The sequence below is a fragment of the Pavona decussata genome, unplaced genomic scaffold (genome assembly GCF_977016875.1).
Source record: "Pavona decussata unplaced genomic scaffold, jaPavDecu1.1 SCAFFOLD_6, whole genome shotgun sequence".
Taxonomy (NCBI): Eukaryota; Metazoa; Cnidaria; class Anthozoa; order Scleractinia; family Agariciidae; genus Pavona; species Pavona decussata.
In genome coordinates, this window is record NW_028145430.1 from 2,655,410 (window position 1) to 2,675,428 (window position 20,019).

A 20,019-nucleotide genomic window follows, 5' to 3' on the forward strand; every position below is an offset into this window, starting at 1 on the left:
ACCTCAGACCCATATTCCCCAGTACGGCCCTCGTGCTCGTTTAATAAGAGGTTATTCTATTTTTGGTTTATGGACTCAACATTTTAAACTTAATCAAAACAGCAAAAGTTGTTTTATGACAATTAATTGACCATTTCTACTGCAAACTTATCTATTTAAAATTTAAATTAAAAACTCTACCATGATGCATTGCATATTATGGATGATGTGTCTTGTTATTGTCGCAGGCGCTTGAACAACAACAAACTGTTTCGCTTGAACGAAAGTTTGTTTCGTGGTTTGAAAACCTTGGACGAGCTGTAAGTGTGGTGCCTCTTGGTTCTTTTACAATAAAAAAAAACTCACAGAGAGTGGTATTCTCTTTTCTAAGTTAACCATAAAATTTGCATCGGTTTAAATTATTAAGTGGAGACCCCTGATGAATGTGTGTGTGGCTACGTACTATGTACAAGTCTGATCACGAGGAAATTTCATCAATTGACCAAGAAACATTATCCAGAGATCATGGGACGAATTTCTCGTCCATCCAGCTCCTGCATGTGTGGTTTTGAAAGTTTCAAAAGAGAGGATCAATGAAAAATGCTACAACTATTTAAAACGATCGCCACTTCCTGTTTTCAATGCGCTTTGATCTACGGCGTCCTGATGTCCTTGTCCAACCTCTTCCAATGAGGCACACCCTTAATTGCGAAATTTCATTTAATGAAAGCTTTGACGATGAAACTTGGTAGCTCTGTAGTAAACGAAGAGATGTCACATTATATGACGGGGGCGAGGTTAGGCTCATCCTGTTCACCAACCTATAGGCCTTAACATCCCTAATTTCTATTCATCAATATTACTGCACTTGTTTCTGTTTAAAATCACAGATGGTTACATGAAAACGAAATAACTAGGTTGGCTCCAAATCAATTCGCGGACTTAGTCAACTTAACTGAGCTGTAAGTAACGTGATTGAAATGATGATGGGGGCTTTGTGTCCCAGCCGAATTGGCCGTAATATAATCAAGTGGATCTTTTATATCCTATACATCAGCTTCTCCTGGCGACTGTTCTAAAAGAAACAAACAAATTTCTCAGTCTACTTTAAAATTTCAGTGGAGAACTATATTATAAACGCCTTTTGGCGCGGTATTCAAAGGTAGCTTTAATTTCGCTCAAGAACACAGCTATCACTTGATGTAACGAACTCAGAAAACAAAACTGTTTTAAGCTCACTTTGATACCTTTACGCTTTCACCTTGACTACTGTCTCAAGTTCCAAACTGAGGCTAGGACGTCATTCCGAGTTATGACATGGATTTATGAGCTACTTTGAACTGATGCATGACGGTATTGCCGAATCTGTGGTAGCTCAGCCTTAAGACATAAGTGATGTGTAATGACTTCATCGATTATTGATCTTGTTCTGTGTTTGAAATAAGTTGATGACATCGTACGACAAACCACTGAACTATAGCAATTTAGCAAGCTGGTGCAACCAGGGAGTTACTCCTGAAAACGTCACTGACGAAATCACATTTATAACTTTCAGAAAAAAAAAATGATTGTTTGATGACGATGGTTGGCTGTGATTGGTGCATTTCGATTCCCATTGCTCCGGCGAGAAGTTGTTCCCTCGGCGGTCCGCTGTTGTACCATTCTCCTGTTGTGTTTCTTGACCGTGGGCATCCACGCTTCGGGAATTTCAATTCCACTGTCCCTAGCCTGTTGATGTCATTAGGGTGAAGCCTTATGTGGGTAGCTTCTTTGACCCTACGAGAGTACCAATGAGAGTCTCGATCAATAAACGTTACCTCGTTCCAATTAATACGACTCGGCATTGATCGAGATCAACTCTTACTTGTACACCTGGTATCTCGCCGGAGCAAGCAGTCGAAACGTCTTAACATGCATCTTAAAGTGACTACATTGTGAGACAAACGATAATACACTTAATATTAGCATTCTTCAACTCGACAGAGTTATTGTTAGGACTAGTTACTTCCCATTTATTTTTTTATTTATCATTATTTCTTTTTAATGAGCCGTTGGCAGTTTGTTACCTCGGCAATTTTCCTTGTATTTTCTCATGAGTCCCACAAAACATTATTGTTCTGTGTTTCAGGGACTTGTCTGATAACGAATTGAGGCACTTGCCGCCAGGGGTTTTTGCTAACCTAACAAAACTTAAAAGGCTGTAAGTAGGAGTCTGGTTAGTTATATATAAAAGCCAGTCGAGGTAAAAGGTCTAGCTTTACTCTCGCAGCTTGTCAAATTGTGTCCTTCGGTTTCACATTTTCTCCCACTGTATTTTGGAATTTCAAACGAACAGTTTGGCTTGGCCTTAAGGTATTATAAGCTTTGAAACAATGGACAGTGTAAATCTCGCCCTTTGCAAACAACAACAAACTAGAGGAGGTCGTGATTTACTGATTACATTATTCGCAAGATACACAACAAAAAATAGCCAAGCGCCTATGGACGAATTATCTTTTCTGAGCCAATCCATATATATGACACAAGCTTAGGAGATGCATAATCAGAGGCAATACAACATCATGAGCATCACAAAACGCATCATGCGTCTCTAGTATAAAAGAACCAAGCGCAAATCAGTGATCGTTTAAACAAAATGAGGTTGCCGCGGCAGACAGGATATTTCTAATCATTCCAAATGTTGTTTAATAATTACAACTGTTTGATTAACCTTTCATCGTTTCAATTTACTTTGTAGGTTTTTAGCAAAAAATCAACCCAAGGATTTGCCTCCAGATGCCTTCCATGGCCTGGTTAAACTTCAGGCACTGTAAGTCTGAGGTTCTGAGGTTCTTGTTTGTGCATGTGGACAGTATATTTTCAATTTTCATATTTAAAGCCAGGTTGAGACGTTCTCTTTCGCGAAGAAACTGTAGAATTGTTCTTGATATCATACCTCCCCTTGACTGATCAATAACCTTCCTTTCTCCTCGCCACATTTTTAATAGACGCCACGTAACACACAAATGAAATGCATTGCATGATACTTGCGGTCGCCGGATCATTTACGTCAAGGTTGAAGTTGCAATTTTTAAAACCGTAGTTCCAGGTTGCTGTCAGCTTTGGTCGTTTACTTGCTACAGCTTGGAATATGTAGTTTTCTTCATTGTCATCACATCTTGTAAAGGTGTTCTCTTAAAATCTCTGGAATAGAGCTTTGATTCAAATGATCATCTCGCGTTCTTTACAGTAGCCATTTAGAGTATTGAAATTTAAGCAGCCATTCCAGTTATGTATTTTTGTCTCCACGTTCTTTATCGCTGATATCTGGGCATCTACTTTTGCAAAAGATACCACCACGCCTTGCTCTTAATTTCTATTCACGATGCGAGGTGCATCATGTCGCCCAACCTCATCTGCTAACAACCAAAGCAGAATTTTCATCGTGGGAACATAGGAAGGCTCAGTCCGAATATGTTGCTATTAGCTACTATTAAGAAATTAATGAAATAATAATTTATAAGCAGGATTACATAAACGCATTACTAAATGTGTAGTTCTTTCTACTCTGTTATTGCCACAGAAAGATGGATATGAACAAGTTGAAGAAGCTCCATCCAAATCAGTTTCAGGGTTTGGTGGAGTTATACGATCTGTAAGTTTATCCCTATAGAACAAATAATCCGTCGTTTATCTTGGAATTACCTCCGTTTAAACTGATAATAAATTATTGCGGTTTGTTCCTGTACGTAAATTGGCTTAATCATAACAATTTCGGTCATTAGTTACTATAAATGTTGTAACAAGACTGCAATCAATGATCGGAATTAGAGTCCGTTTACTTGTAAACAACCGCTCATCAATCACCTTTATCACCTTTATAAAGGGCTATTGTATTGGAACTATTTAAGTTATTCTCATTCTGATTTAGGGAAGAGAATATGCTGACCAAAAATTTTCAAGAGAGAGAAACTGTCTTCGAACTGATTCAAATACCCACCAAACCTAATTAAAACTGCACTGAAACACAAGTAAATCAATTTAGTTTCATTACGTGATAAAAATAGGTATATATTGCGTACATTTGGGAAGTGCTGTGTACGCGCTGCGGACTCACAATCACTCACTCACTCTTACATGCCTGACGACATTGCACTATCCACAAAAATAGAGCCATAAGGACGTGGTTGCTTATGTGCGAATCCTGGTTGTTGTTCAGGGCTTGAATGTTTTGTCTTTTTTTTGTTGTTGTTGTTTGAATTTTTTATGTTTCGTGGACATCAACACAAACATGCGCGTTTTGTGGTTGTAGGATTTAACAATAATTGAGGATTTCCACAGAAATGAATGCAGTTCTTTACTTTTTTGATCGCTTCTTCTGCTTCTCAGGAGCCAGTACAACGAGCAGTGAGACTAAAGTTAATATTACTTTTGTTTTTCATTGCTTTTCAAGCTATTTGAATGAGAACGACATTGAAGACTTTCCTGAAGAGATTTTTAAGGGACTGAAGAATCTATTGTCTGTGTAAGCAAGGAATTATATTCTTCAATTCTTTTGTATTCAGGTAGTCCATCTTGTTGAAAGCATACAATCAGTCGACAACAATTGCAGTGGTTTCCTATTAGTATTAGAAATTGTCAACAGTTGATTATTTCTAAGTATGAAAAGTTCTTTCTACTGTATTTTAACCATCAATATTTGAAATTTTTTTCAATGTTAAACGTGGTTTCTGCAATGCATTATCCCAACTGATATGTTTTAAAGGCCTTGGAGTACATCTTTTACACTTTTGAAACCACAAAACCAGTAGACAACTGTAAATCTGTTTCCTGATCTGAAATGATCATGAGTTTGCCTGTGAGGATTTAAGTTAGGTTACTAGATTTCAGATAGCAGTTTACCGTGAACAACCCAGTATAACAAAGCCCTATTTATTTTGGCCTTTTTGGACTAATTGGAGGGAGGATTGGAGAGCAGTTTGGCAACGGCATGGGCGGTGGTAACCGGGTCAAGCAGGGAGATTCATTGCAAAGCAAACTAGATCACCATGGTAACTGCATCACTGACGCATGTGCAGCTGTAGCAGAACTGATCAAAAATACTAAAGAAAATGCCTGCCAAAATTTTACGTTTATTTGAATGTCACGTTTGGGGTTTTGACAGACACTTAACTGAATCAGTCTTAGGTCAATTCAAGTTTGTTTCTCAGTAATCACTCAAATTCTTAGCCATTTATCAGCGATCAGTTAATTTTGTGCGCTCCTGTGATCTCAAATGATTTTGAAAATTGTTCAGTTCTCACCTATCAGGTAAATTCGGACCCTCTGTATTGGAAGCACCTTAAATTGGACCGATCGAAGTAGAAAAGGAGCTAACAAGATTAAGGCACATTGGGCTAGTTTTATTCATTACTGACTGGTGGTTATTTCTTGTAGAAACATGCATTACAACTTCATAAGAAATATTTCGATGGAGCACTTTAAAGACTGCCCACGCCTGAAGTTTTTGTAAGTATAAAACTGGTTAAGTACAGTATAATAAAGTGAATCCGTCTCCTCGGAAAGTCTGTCTACGATCACTTTTTTTTTCACTTTTTTTTTTAATTGACGAATATTGCCTCTAATGCAACATGCTTTAGTAAATGTATTTATTTCATACATACTGAGATTTACGGATAGAATTGATCTGTTGAAAACCCGGTTCGGAAATTCTTGCAGCCATTGGCAACAGCGAAAGGACTTTCCCACACGTGAGAAATCCGTTTCGTCCAATCAGAAAGCGGCTGTCAAAACTCATCAACATTTTCAATGAACGAATGAACGTAGTTGCTTTGGCATAGCTTTGTCGATTGCGCTAGCTTTTCTACGGCTCTAAATTTCTCGCTGGCCGGGATTTCGGCTTTTTCGCAGGACATTTCTAGACGAGTTTAAAACATTCTGATAAACAACTACTGATGGCTGAATGTTCTGGCACTAGTGGCTGAATGTTGTGGTAGTAGGTTCAAACCTTTGGATAAACCCATCCGGAGCTCGTGCGTAAACACCGTACGCGCGCACTTTCCATGAAGTAATCTATATATTATTTACATGAAAGCACACAAGAAGAAGTACAAAATTTTAAAAACCTAAACTTTGTAACAAAATAGTCTAGTATAAAGTATTTCTGTATATTCCTACCTTTATACCCATGTATGTATAACTTGTTGTACTTGTATTTGTTAAAAAAAAAATAATAAGGACAATATTATATATGCTAGCAGTAATTTGTTTCTCTTTTCAATTAAAGGTTCATGCATTATAACTTGTTGATTGAGCTTCCTGAGGGATTTTTCAAGAATATGAAAGATTTATGGAGAGTGTAAGATGCTTTGATATAACCATTGAGTTCAATTACTACATGTAACGCTGCTGGTTGCAGGCTCCAAGATTGATGAAATGGCAAAGAGAAAATCCACGCTAAAATATAACTGGTAGTGGAAAGCTACTCCCACACCCCTTTAAGCGTTTGTTTTTCTTTCTTTCTTTTTCGCTTGTGCATCCCCATGCATGGTTTAAGAGCTTGCAACAGACATGCAGACATGTACTAAACAAGTTACAACCTCAACGTGACATGATTTTTAGTTTACAAGTTAACATGAATTCCTTTCATGACAACGATTTGCACTGTGAGCTGCGATAGTAGTGTAATGATCTGTCACAGGGTAAAAAACATTGTTCAATGCAATAGTTGATTAGTTTAAAATACTGTTTGAGATTTTTTTGGACAACGACATCTGAAAAAGTGACGTTGTATTGAACGCAGGGAGGGAAGGGACGGGGGAGAAGACTTGAAAATTGTGCAAACCGCAATTGCTTGAAAGAACTAGCTGCGAACGCTTCGTTTTCAACTTCAAGAATAGTGGTAAAAAAAGAGGAAGTCTAATTATCGAGAAGACGAAAATCACCATTCTGTGTGGCTTCCGAGTAACATTTCTCACATTTTAAACACTCCTTTCTTGCACGCGATGCAATTCCAAGACAAATCAAAACATTTTTGGAATGTTTCTGTCAAAATCACAAAATATTCTTCTTACATAGGCAATTCAGTGAACCTCATCGGAGGATCCGCAATGGACATTTTTGAAAAAGTCGTTTAGTTTGAGGATGAGAAAACCGCAGAAGTGGGGGAAGAGTTGTTTCTAACATTAGATTAAACAACACTCAGTAAACAGTTTGTAGAACTTCTCGATAATGCATATTTTGTGGATTGCAGGAGTCTCGATACAAACCTGATGTGTTGTCATTTGGATAAAGAGGACGCCGACTGTGAATATGCCTTCAATGACAACTTTGCAAACTGCGAGAGCATGTTTCGCAATGCAGCGCCAAGAAGGACTATCTGGGCTGTTGGAGTGTTGTCCCTGCTCGGTGCTGGACTTGTTATGTACTGGCGTCTTAAACTTAAGGAGAAGAAGGACAAGAACATCGTGCAGAACAACATGCTTATGCATCTGGCTATTTCAGATTCTCTTATGGGAGTGTATCTCATGACCTTGGGTATAAAGGATCAGTTGTGGAAAGGGGTCTACTACTTACATGACTATGCATGGCGCTCCAGTTGGCCTTGTCAGGTCACGGGGGCCATATCCATCATGTCCAGCGAGGTGTCCGTCATGTTACTCGCCCTCATCTCTGCAGACAGGGTGAAAAATATTGTCTTTCCTTACAAAGGAAGGTCACTTTCCCGTAACAAGGGGCATGCGATATGCCTCATCATCTGGGCTATCGGTGCTCTCATTGCCTTTTTCCCCATGTTTGGCATTCGCTATTTTGAAGATCCCAAAAGCTTTACCCACTATTATGGCAGATCTGTAATGTGCTTGCCACTGCACCTTTCCGCCGATTTCCCTATGGGCTGGGAATACTCTGTCGGTGTCTTTGTGGTCTTGAATTTGGTTCTGTTCGCTTTCATTGTTGTTGCATATTCCCTGATTCTTATCAAAACCTACAGTTCAAGCTTGCGCTTGGCTCGCCAAGGTACTGCAAGAGAGAGACGAGCCAGATCCCAAACAGCCAAATTCAAGAGAGAAACATCCCTGGCCAAGCGTGTGTTCTGTATTATCCTTACTGATGCTCTGTGCTGGATCCCCGTGATAGTTATTGGCCTGAAGTCTATTTTAGAGACGGCATTCACCACTCCAGGAGACATCACCGTCTGGATTGCTGTGTTTGTGCTGCCATTAAACTCAGTAATCAATCCTCTGCTTTACACATTCTCCACCCCTCAGGTACAGTTCAAGTTCTTTTTACCATTTTTCTATTGCTTCGGGGAGTTGGGATACCGTTTCTTTAGTTTGTCGTTTTCCTTAATCAATCAAAACTAAAAACTCATATAGATGGCAAATACTTGCGACAGAGGAAGCCGAACATTTGAAGTTCACCCTACATCATAGTTAGTTCCAATTTATGTTATCCTAGGTGTGTTTTAGTGATCTAACTGATTGTCGTTTTGTTGGGAAGGTTGGTGGCTCACATGTAGAGCAAATCAACTTTTTCTCTGGCCACTCAGGAGTATAAATGTCAATTAGTAGATAAACCTGGCAAAATGTTCGGACGGGGTGGGTGTATTATCGCATTCATAATTTGAAAGTTTTCCACGGAGTGTGCGTTTGATATAAAATATCCAACATTCGCGAGTGGTGTAACATTTTTAATAAAAATAACCAGAAAATATTGCTGGATCTTGCTGATTACACTTTACAGGAAGCACACACTAATTAATGGTCGCGATTTTTTCGGGTATGATATAATCAAACAACAGAGTATTTCTGTTGAGACTATCTGCTGATTGTTGCCCGGCGGAAATTTGATTTTCTTAAAACAAATATTAGCTCGTAAGGTGAAGCTTCTTGAGCTTATATACTAGCTTTAAGAACATAAATTTTCCAATGCGCAACTGTCAGACCGATAGCCCCGAGACAGAAAAACTTCGGCCTTTGTCATTCACCGTAAAATTTGGACTTTACAGCTCACCAAGGCGAGAGGTTGAATGAAAAAGACGAACGAACAAACTACAGGATAAAAAGACAATTAAGGCAACCAGTTTGTTAATGAATTCGAAGAACATATGGGGTGTTTTCGCGGACGCTTACTATCCATCACGGCTGATAGTGTCTCTTCGTTGATGAACAATATCACATCACCTAATTAGTTTAAGCCAATGAGATACAGAGAAATTTTAATGGTGAACTATAATGCCCGATATCCCACTGCCGCTAAACCAATCAAATCACTGTAATTACATTGTCCAATAATCCAGTTTTTAATAATGATATAATGGTTCTTGCGGCCTCATACTAGATAAACTATAGTAAAACAATCTGGAACAATTCATCTGTTGGATTTTATTGGAAGCAGACTATACCTGGAATTTATTTTCTTAGACGTACAAATGTCTCCCTTAGGTACGAAATGCCCTGAAACGAAAACGGCGGCAGCTGTGGAAATACCTGCGGAGACTTTGCACTTTCACCCAAGCTCAGGAAGGTAGGCTTTTGTAAATATTTTCATTGATGATTTTCGTACGATTTGATACCTTAATATTTTTTTTTTTTTTTGAAAAACGATTGTAATTTTAAAGATATGTCGGACTCCAACAACCAATGACCTACTCCTCCATGAAAGGATGTATTTCACAAATATAATCAAACGGTGGTACCACATTATATAGCAAAACTAGCAGCTCCATCGATAATTACTGTTTACGACCTTTCATTTGGTTAATTACTATTAAGGAATTCACTCACAGACTGCCTTGCTTCAGCCAATACACATAATGCCAAGCCCAGTCTTATATCATAGATCAGTGATTTTTTAAAGAAAATATACATATTAAGAGTAGAAAGGAATGAAACGCGCTTTGTTTTTCTGAAGAAGTAGTTGCGTTAAGTTTTATTCAGTTAATCGAACGTTACTTGAAGTTTCATATATCATCCCCTCACCTCATCCTTTGGTGACGCTAGACGCAGATAAAAGATGAAGTATTTTGTAACAGAGAATGTTGTCAATATATGTTTACATTTCGTTGATTAATATAAACACGAGTAAGTCAAAGAAATCTGAAATACTCTTTCGTCCCCCCTCAATGTCGCGTTGGGTGTCAGAAAATCCATCTGGTTTTCTTTAATTTGACGCGAAACAAAGTTATATTGGGGAAATATTATTGTAGGGGAGAGGAACTAACAGAAATATTGCACTAGGAGGCTCAGAACGCGACCGTTTCAACTTTACCATTCAGTTGGAACTGGCTGACAGTTTGGTTATGGATTGTAGGATAAAAGGATTGGAAAAGAATCGAACGTTTTCAACCTGCGGTAATAAAATAATTTTTTTTTTTTTTTTTGCATTTTGAATGTTTGGACCTTGCATTTAAAGCCTGGTCTGACTGCTAAAGCAAATCATTCATCAAGATATCCAAAGTGAGTTTTCATGGCTAATTTTACTTTCACTAAAAGTGCATTTATTCTAATTATGGACTTCTCCGGCGAAAGAAATCTGACCAATTAAAGTTTTGTTTTAGTTTAATCTAAGTTGTCTTTCTTTTTTCTGGTTTACAGAAGAGGAGGAAGAGGAGGAGGAAGAACAAGACGAAGAAGAAAGTGAGGATGAGGAGGAAGACGGTGAGTTTTCAGTTCCGTTTTCATATCACTTCCATGCGCTCATCTTCAGTAAATCCGATAAAAATTTTCGTTTCCACTATTAACCATCTATTACGGGCTACTTTCAGAACCCTTCAAGACGCCATATTGCTGAATTTTGCCTGTGCCAGAGAATAATTTCCGCCCAAGCATCCATTCATTAACTCACAGATACGCATGAGTACAGGCATACTTCATTCCGGTCAACCCTCAGTCTGTCTTTCCTTCCTTTTTTTGCTTCCATCCAACCTTCCAACCGTCCATCCATCCATCCATTCATCGAGGCATCCACAATACTACCGTGACTAAACAAAATTTGCTATCTTTCTTTCTATTTATCTATTTGTCAATCCATATATCCACCAATCAAAGTTAATTTTGTGTACGCGTCCTCCGACTCTCCTCCACTATAACTAGTGAGGAACGTTTGTTGAAAATAGGAGAGTGCATAGTCCTGAGCAACTCGCCTGTTTGTGAATTCCACCTTGCATTGCTCAAATCTAATTCCTGATTGAAGAGTTAATCGAATTTCAATAGTAATTCAAGCTAGCCATGACGCAATTCATTGCACAATGTTGCACCCAACGTTACTGGAAAGTGCAACTATTTTACTGTTTATTCCTTGTTTTATTTATATTTGATTTTGCTTTTCAGATTACGATGAAGAATTTGAAGGCGATCACGGCATTGAGATGGGACCTGTTGATTTGCCACATCCCGAAGAAGGTGTTGAAAATTTTCACTTCGTTTTCACCTTGATTTCTCCAAATTCGTGGAAGCGCATTTTACAATCGTTATGTAGCTGGGGAAATTAAGTGCGAAAGAGACTTATAATTAGTGTGAATGAGTTGATAAGTTGCTCGATCAGTTACTCTCATTTTGTTCCTTTCCCCGTATATGCCACATGCCTTTTCTCATTTGACCGTCAAAAGCCAAAAAGCTTGTTAAAGCGTAGACAAAGTTAACGAAAATTTAATTAAAAGTAACAATGAATAGACCTAAAGGTATGTGGTAATAAAGTGATCTTGTTGTAGCCTGGAACGTTTGTCATCAATGGCTGTAGATATATAACCCTGATCCGTTAGTGGATGTTTAGACTTTATTGTTTCAGAAACAGTACACTTAACATCAGATAAATGAAGGGTTCGGAAATCGCGATTGCACCATATCGATTATTTGACGCTTTTCTAATTTCTTTCTTTTTTTTTTTTTTTTGGTTTGTTTTATTTTTTTATTTTTATTTTTTTTTTAGTTTTTCATTTTTTTTTTTTTTGTTTTTTTGTTTTTTTGTTTTTTCTCAATCAATCTTTGATATTCTGTTCCAGGTACGCAAGTGCGTATAACTTACAGGGTACAGCTGCTTTTATAGGCTTCTTTTGATATATTATATTCAAATTTATTTTATGGCTTAGAGGATAAAAACAAAGGGAATTGAATAATTATTTTCATTCATTTCTGTTGTTTGTGTCCTCTAGGCCTCGCATTCAAGCTGAATTTTAATATTTCGAAAGGATCCTATTGCAAACTAATCTTAATGACAGGATAGACTGGAAACAAATCAGTGTTTAATCTTTTCAATTGCATTCTGTTCATGATCGCAGAACAACAAGAAGATGTTGAACCACAGCCAACATGCTCAGGTACAATTGTATGCTAAACTCTTACAAGCAACATATGGTTTCTTTTAGTGTGCAGCAGATAATTTCCTGACCTTCCATTTTCAGTTAAAAGGGGATTCGTACTACATTACCTTTCCACAGACAGACTCTAAAGAACCATTGAGCGTCCGAGTTTGAGAAGAAAAAGATCTTTTAACAATTTTGAGGATTCATGTGTATTGTCGAAGTAATGATCTTTATTTATATTCTAACGCAGATGAAGAAGCCAACAGTCAGGAGATTCAGCCAGCAGAGTGTGTTGTTGAAGGTAAAGCGTTTTGTTTTCTATTCCTGGAGAAGTAAGGTTGTGCGCTGAGGCTCTGACTTGAGTAACTAAACCCAATTTCTTGTCAGTAAATATTTTGATGTGATTTCTGACAAGAGAGATTTCCGGATAACAATGCAGCAGCAACATAGCTCCAAATCCATGAACTGAGCCTCAGTATTAAAAGTTCTGTCCACAGAAAAAGGAATTCACTCTAGAGTGCCTCTCTTAACTCAGGCCAAATAATCGAACTTTGGGTGATTGCTGATAAAAGCACACCCGAAACGTTTGGCTAGAATTCTTGTCACTTTGCCGTCTGTATTGTTATACATACTGCCGCGCAGTTTTGTAGTTTTTGTTCTTGATATTCCAATTTAACTTACAGTTGACCCCCCCGGGAAAAAACGTGAAACTGGTCCACAGCTGCCAGTAAGTGTACTAGGCAAGTAAAATTCAATTCGTAAAATATTTACAGTCAAGGGCGCAGAAAATCAATGAGCAATAAACTGCGATCTGCGACGATATTTTTAACTTTTGATAAGTGTAAGACCATTTCAGTGACTTGCGCACCAGGCAGTTGCAATGAGAAAGCCTGAAGAAAATCCAGGTTTGGATAGTATTCCATCCTTGTAGTGGCTCCTGCAAAACTCGTGTAGTGTCTACCAATTGCAACTGAGCTATCAAACCAACATAGAGCTGGCTTTTGTTGAGTTCGTAATATGGATGATGAGGAGATGGAATTGAAACGTATATTCAAAATGTCTTACATTTGAACTGCATGCGAGTGAACAACAGCAACAATAAGCTTCATTGACATGACCCTATAAATTGTTACATTACGGCAAAAGCATCAAAGAGTCCTAAAGTTCTACTGACTAACGGAAAGGACTACAAAAAAGAGAGCGGAGAAGAGAATTAAATTTCATCAGATTATATTATAATTGTTTCTTAAAGCAACTGCGAGATTTTAAGTAAGCTGTTCGTAATAAACCCTCTCCTTCAGCAATTCGTAATATCTCCCCTACTGGTATATTCTTAAGAACTCACGGGTATATTAGGAACTCACAAATGATCTGCTCCCAGTTGGCTTGATAGATCATGCAGTACAGCACCGCACCGGTACGGTTGTAGAGGTTATGTGCGGGTTCGAAACCCGTTTACGTCGCATCTTCGGTTTTTCTTCAGTTTTTTAATAGAAATTCCAGGCAGCCAGTACTCTAATTTATTTCTAATATTTTTACCATAAACTTCGCATAAGGCAAGAGTGCACATAACGATTGTTGTTGTTGATGCCGCATTTTTTTGTAGGTGGTATCCGCAAACGAAGGGCCGTTCGTTCCGTTTCTTTCGCCGGAATACAGGAGAAGACTAAAGTTACGTTCGCATCCGAGCCTGACAGTAAGTTTCCTTTTATCCTGTGGCTTGTTAAATAGGAATCACTCTTTAGATGCTGTATTGCTATGGCCTGTCCTTTGTATTTTTGTTTGTTTGTTGGTTGGTTATTGTTGTTGTTGTTGTTGTTGTTGTTGTCGTTGCTCTCTGTCGTATGTCATGTGGTACAATGACGAGTACAATGAAAATGCCTGCCGGGTACCCAGACTTCTCTTAACATGCAAATTAGCGCACAATTGTGCACACGGGAAACTGGAAGGAGAAAAGGTGAAAGATGGAGAGCTGGAGAGTCTTTCGACTTCCCATGATGCCTTGTTGTGAGTGCGACATGTGATACTTCGCGAGACCAGGGTGCAATGGCCATGTAGAGTAGCGCCTTTAGGACTATGCAACAGTCCACCGTGAAAATCACACAGGATTCGAACCTCGTTAACTCCCTCGAAAATGCAGAATGTGCTTTTTTTTATTTCGATCACAACTCTGCCTATTTTAGCAAAATAATTATGACATTTCGTCTAAGATCTAAAGCGATCCGATTTGCGGAAAGGTGTGTTTCTATAACTCTTGCCAAACACGGTAAAGTTTCCATGATTACTTTCAAAGGAAATGAAAAGCATTTTGCTTGTGTTTAGAGGGGATTACTGCAGACTGTCGTGAAGTCGAAAGTCGAAAGACTCACTTCTGGCTCATGTTTTCACAGTTTATTGTTCTTTCAAACCCTTCACGACTCGTGCTACTTTTTAAGAACACAGAAAATGTTCTCTGTTAGTTAAAGTTTTATACTAATATTTTGTTGTTGTTTACAGTCAGAGAAGAAGAAGCTTTGGACGGAGGAGATAGAAAAGATAGTGTGCCACAGTTGTCTGCTGAGGAAGGTTGGAGTCAAATGTTTTAAATCTTTTAAGAATTAATTGATCTGTGACATTCAAATATCTCAGGCTATTTGTCTTTCAGTTAACGTTTAGAGCGGTTTTCATTTGAGCTTCGTAAAACCAAACTCAAAGTAATTTATCTAAACAATCACGACAGACGTAAACAGCCCAATGAACCAATCAGAACTCGAAGCAAATACGCTGGAAAGTCACGATTGCTTTTGCTTCTCATTGGTTGAGAAAGTGGCACGAATTTTACTAACCAATCACAGAGCATAGTAAAGCAAAACCAAAGCAAACGAGAAATTACTTTCGGCATTCTATTGAAAATCGCTCTATACGAACAAAGTAGAGCAGGCATTTCTCCAAGGCATTTTATGGTATCCAATCAGTCGCTTGATTGATAAGTTGGATGGACTTAATAAATGGCAGGCTGGTCGTTTGTTTTTTGGCTGGCAAGCTGGAGTGGACTGTTTGATTGAATGTTGCGTTGCAAATACCGGAATTGGAACCCTACAACGCTCATGCAAGATCAGGATGTGTGTTATACGCTTCTGCGTCTGTCAGTTGAGTAGTTGCTATTTGCGTGATAATGATGATGATGACAATGATGATGATAATGAATACGACGACGGTTTTGGTAATGATGACAATGATGATGATGAAGATGACGATGATGACAATGGAAACTGTCATGATGAAGATGATTGATTGATTGATTGATTGATTGATTGATTGATTGATTGATTGATTGATTGATTGATTGATTGATTGATTGATTGATTGATTGATTGATTGATTGATCGATCGGTTGATTATCAATTACAAATTGATGATTGATGTAAAATATGTTTTCTTTTACAGACCAAAAGAAAACGGCTGCCAAAGCCACGGATGGGGACGATGAAGAAGACACCATGTTAGAGTATGTTTCATCAGTGTAGTGTCTGGACTGACAAGATGGCAGCCCTCATCAGCAGTTTGCTGCAACAACAGATAAATGCATCACAGCAGTGAAGGTTACAAACAAAAAGAAAATAATGGAGACTTATTTTCTCTTGTTACAAACCTACATAAACTATAACCTTTTAGCAGAAGCATTTAAAAATAGGATAAGGGTTTGGCATCTTATTGCTACTAAAATAGCTCAGTAGGTATTTACAGGAATTATAAGCTAGGTTTCATTATGTAGCTTGAGTCCTAAACATTTTTGACCCTAGTATCTACAGTAGATCTTGATAGCAGTCAATGGTCCATTATTAGAACGTACACAGAGTTTACTTAGAAGTGGATCTCGTATTTCAATGTAAACGTTATATTTAGATGTTAAAAAGAGGGGTATGTGTGCTGAGTTTCAACCGGATTTGGTTTAAAGTATTTCCACTATGGAAATATTTTCGTAGTTTTCGTCAGCTTAATAAATAACGATTAATTAATTCAAGATGTGCCTGTTACATATTATTCGCATTTATAGATTATGAGGGCTTAATTGTATAATAAGTAACACAGCTTTTAAAAAAATGCAGTTTGTTACATTTTTATCAGTTGGTTATTTCCAACCCGGCTCGAATGAGACGCTAGACAAAGTAACATTAATTTTATGCTATGTTATGTTAGGCTGTGATGCATTTTATGTGAGAAGTCTGCCGCTTGATGTTCTTTGGAGATTTGCTATCGTAGCTTGTTTTATAGTAGTTTAGTTTAGGAAAATATTAAGCACATTGTCGTCGTCAGCCTCTCTAAAATCAGTGAGAGATTTCCCCAGCTTTCCTGACAATAAAGTCGAGACTGCGTTGTCGACTTTACACTGGTCATATTTCTCACATATAAAATAGCTAAGATTTGCTGACTTGGAGATTGCTTGTTTAGGAAAATAAAAAAGCAAGTAGACAATATGCCACAATACAATTAACAGCGCGACCTAGGTGGTAAGATGTTAGAAAATAAGTTTGTTAATCACAATTATCTCCATGACTGCGATGCCACTTTAAATTACAAGCGAGATGCCCAGTTCAGGGCATAAAATTATTTAGTCGATATATCAGTAAAATGGCGCTCTGAAGTTGAGGAGAAATAGCAACTTCACCTAGGCTGAAGGCATAGTGAAGTCAGAAGTCAGCTGCAGTTTACATCATAAACTACAGTTAGTAGTTTTTTGCTGGAATTGCCTGATTATACAATGGTCACGAGGACGTTACCATAGAAAACCTCTCCTAATCTCTTGGTGTAAGGAGCAACAACAATAACTTTTCTCCGGGAACACTGAGTACCTTTAAAAACAGGGGAATTCCACAAACTTGCACTAAAACATTCTATGAACATCACGTTTGGTGCTATTCAGTTTATCATTATTTGGCTAGATCAGAATATATTCCTTTTTCGATATATATTCGTATCCATATGTCTAATCTGTTTTATGTTAGACGGTGGAAGGGGTTAGTTCACTATAATACTTTAGGTGATTATGTCAAACGTCATTGAACGCCGCTTGAAGTCCTGAAAATATAGGTTTTAAAAGCCGAACATTAGAGGAACTACCGGGACACTGATTTCTACAAGCTACTGGTATCACGTTAGAAAGTCAAACGGAAATCTATTCAAGTGATCATGTGGTGACAGACAGCTCTACCAGTGCAACCCATGAACGTTGTAAAAATCGATCGAAGGTACTTCCTGCTTTTGAAACTTGGCCTTGGGCGTTTCAATTAATGCAATGCCAAAGTACTCAGGCATAATTATTATTATCTTGGACCACAGGCAAGAATCACAACAACGTACTGTTTGCCAAGCCCCTATATAAGCACGTCGAGGGAAAAGGCCCGATACCATTACGTTAAAATTGCTCGAAGCGTGAAGTTTCTTAGAATAAATTAAATTTTCCTTAAAGTAAATATTTGTAGGAGACAGTAGCTAATAGCAAATCGTTAGGATAAATATGTATACACTTGTTTATTTAACTGAGTATTTTGATGATAATCACGCTTGCTATATATCTATTTAATCTTGTACTGCTATAATTTTTCTTTGAATATTTACCATCAAAAAAGGAGTCCATAGCTTAGATAATGCATGTCTGAAGCAAAAACTTTGAAGGCGGAAAAGTGGGAGATGCGACCGAATATGCGTATACAAATACGGTGAACATGCATTGTCTGAGCGAAGGGCTTGTAAACTCTCTCGTCTAAGTTTAACTCGCTTTTGCTTATAGTAAAAGGGATACTGTAATCACAAGCCTTTCGATCCTAGTGTTGACTGAGAAGTCCATCTGAGTATGACACTAGATAAATTTTATTCAGGATTCTGTATAAACCGACTGGGCAAAAAAGAAAAAAGAAAGAAACTGGGATTGGATTGGAATCCAAACCAGAAACGAATGTACACGTACACTATAGTACAATAAAGTACATGGTTAAGTGATTTTGTTAGTAAGCGACGCTGTTAAGAATATTAATAAAGATTCCGAGAGAGACCAAACATAAGTCTCGACTGTTTAATATTTAGAGTTCTTTTGTTATTGAAAATAACTGAGAAGAGGTCAAGTCAGTTATTAGAGCTACTTATCCAGAATTTTTGGAAGTTACAAAACCGGTTTGCCAAAAAATAAACAATGAAACCAAATTAATGAGCAGCAATCAGTCTTAAACTCTGACGTTGCAAATGCCTTTTCACAGCCCTTTAAAAACGTGTTTACTACCTTTCAGTTTCCTTCGCTAACAGTTGGTTTTTATATACAACAACAACAAAGGTACTCCTACCTTGTGAATCGGAAATAAAAACCAAAAGGGATCGAAATCAACTAATCTTAAGCCCTAAAAGCTGTTGAAATAAACTTGTTTTCTAAGGCATCCGCTCATTTATAGCAATTTAAATGTCCTTAGACCTCCTTTGTGCATAACAACTTAGAGTTCGCGCGTTGTCGAAAGACACACAAATAACTGGGCAAAAAAGAAAAAAGAAAGAAACTGGGATTGGATTGGAATCCAAACCAGAAACGAATGTACACGTACACTATAGCACAATATAGTACATGGTTAAGTGATTTTGTTAGTAAGCCAGAGAAGAAAGAGCTAAGTTAAGAGCCAGAGAAAAAATTCTCCCACAGTCGGATTCTTACTGCCCGGTTAAAGCCAGATTATAAAAGAGAAAGAAAAATTTGTCGTCGTCTGTTTACGTCCTCCTTCAAACGTGAAATTAGGAAACTTGACATGGTAGTCCACGTAAAAGAAACGGCAAAAAAGATGTGCCAAAAGTTATTGTTTTACTTACTAAATCTACTTTTTTCTGTGTTTTTTTTTTTTTTATGTTCTCATTGCATCTTAAACTCCCTAATAAGTCTGGTTTTTGGGGGGTGACGGGGGGGGGGGGGGGTAGTTTTGTTTAACCATTTTGCTGAGCCCCCTCAGTTGTTTTAGCCTTGCTACGGGCCTGTTATCGATTATTCCAACTCCTTCAATTTTTACTGAATGTGGGCAAACGGCGCTCAGGTTAAAAAAGAGAACGGAAAATGTATCGTAGCAGGCTCACGTTCTCAACAAAACTTTTAATGCTGTCATTTTATGTTTCCGTTTTGCGGAGGGCGGCAAAAAATTGTACCACAGTGTAGAACGCACGTGCATCATAACAATTGTTTTAATCATCAGGGCACCCTGATTTTTGCTCTAACAAACCTATTGGACTTCGGGCGTTCTTGTTGTCGTCGTCATTGCAAGACCGGGGGAAAGTTCCACTACGCTGGACAAACAAATGTACTGGGTGGAAGTTCTGAACATATGAAATTATTCCCACTTTTTTTACCATCACTCCCCGATTGGGCGGATCTTTGTGGCTCGTGGGGGGGGGGGGGGGGGGGAGGAGTGCGGACACTCCCATTGCACCGCCCTCTGTCTTTGGCCCTGCAGAAAAACGGATTACGTTTCCTAAAACCACGAGAAAAAACAAAGAAAACTAGCTAAAACCTTTTCTTACGAATGATAGGCATCTTTATCTCTCGCGTAAAATGCATAGAGACTGATAATCAACATAATTAATCAAAAATGTAGGAAAAGTGGCCCTCAACCAAATCAACCTACCATAAAGATATCACGTGGCTGATGGCGGAGATGGCCATCTGTTTTTCTGAATTGTGTGATTCAAAAGAAATATTAACAGCTGACCGTAAGAAAGTTAATATAAATAACATTAACTAAGTTCTACGCTAG

General features: G+C 38.0%; 2 protein-coding genes across 4 annotated transcripts in view; both read left to right on the forward strand.

The window, feature by feature from the left end:
- LOC146489148 (uncharacterized) overlaps window positions 1–18,281 on the forward strand; it is a 265,653-nt gene extending 247,372 nt beyond the window's left edge. For all 3 annotated transcript variants that reach the window (XM_085106569.1, XM_085106560.1, XM_085106577.1), the window contains exon 31: window positions 17,551–18,281. The gene's annotated coding sequence lies outside the window, so the exon portion shown is untranslated. The remainder of the gene's footprint in view (window positions 1–17,550) is intronic.
- On the forward strand, window positions 199–16,249 carry LOC146489160 (uncharacterized). The gene is made up of 18 exons (XM_085110385.1): window positions 199–299; window positions 870–941; window positions 2,108–2,179; window positions 2,717–2,788; window positions 3,542–3,613; window positions 4,412–4,483; window positions 5,395–5,466; window positions 6,245–6,316; window positions 7,211–8,225; window positions 9,402–9,483; window positions 10,554–10,616; window positions 11,289–11,360; window positions 12,236–12,274; window positions 12,510–12,560; window positions 12,943–12,999; window positions 13,866–13,955; window positions 14,756–14,824; window positions 15,686–16,249. Exons 1-18 carry the CDS (start codon window positions 199–201, stop codon window positions 15,763–15,765), a joined length of 2,223 nt encoding a protein of 740 aa, XP_084966511.1. The 3' UTR covers window positions 15,766–16,249.
- Window positions 18,282–20,019: the final 1,738 nt, after the last annotated feature.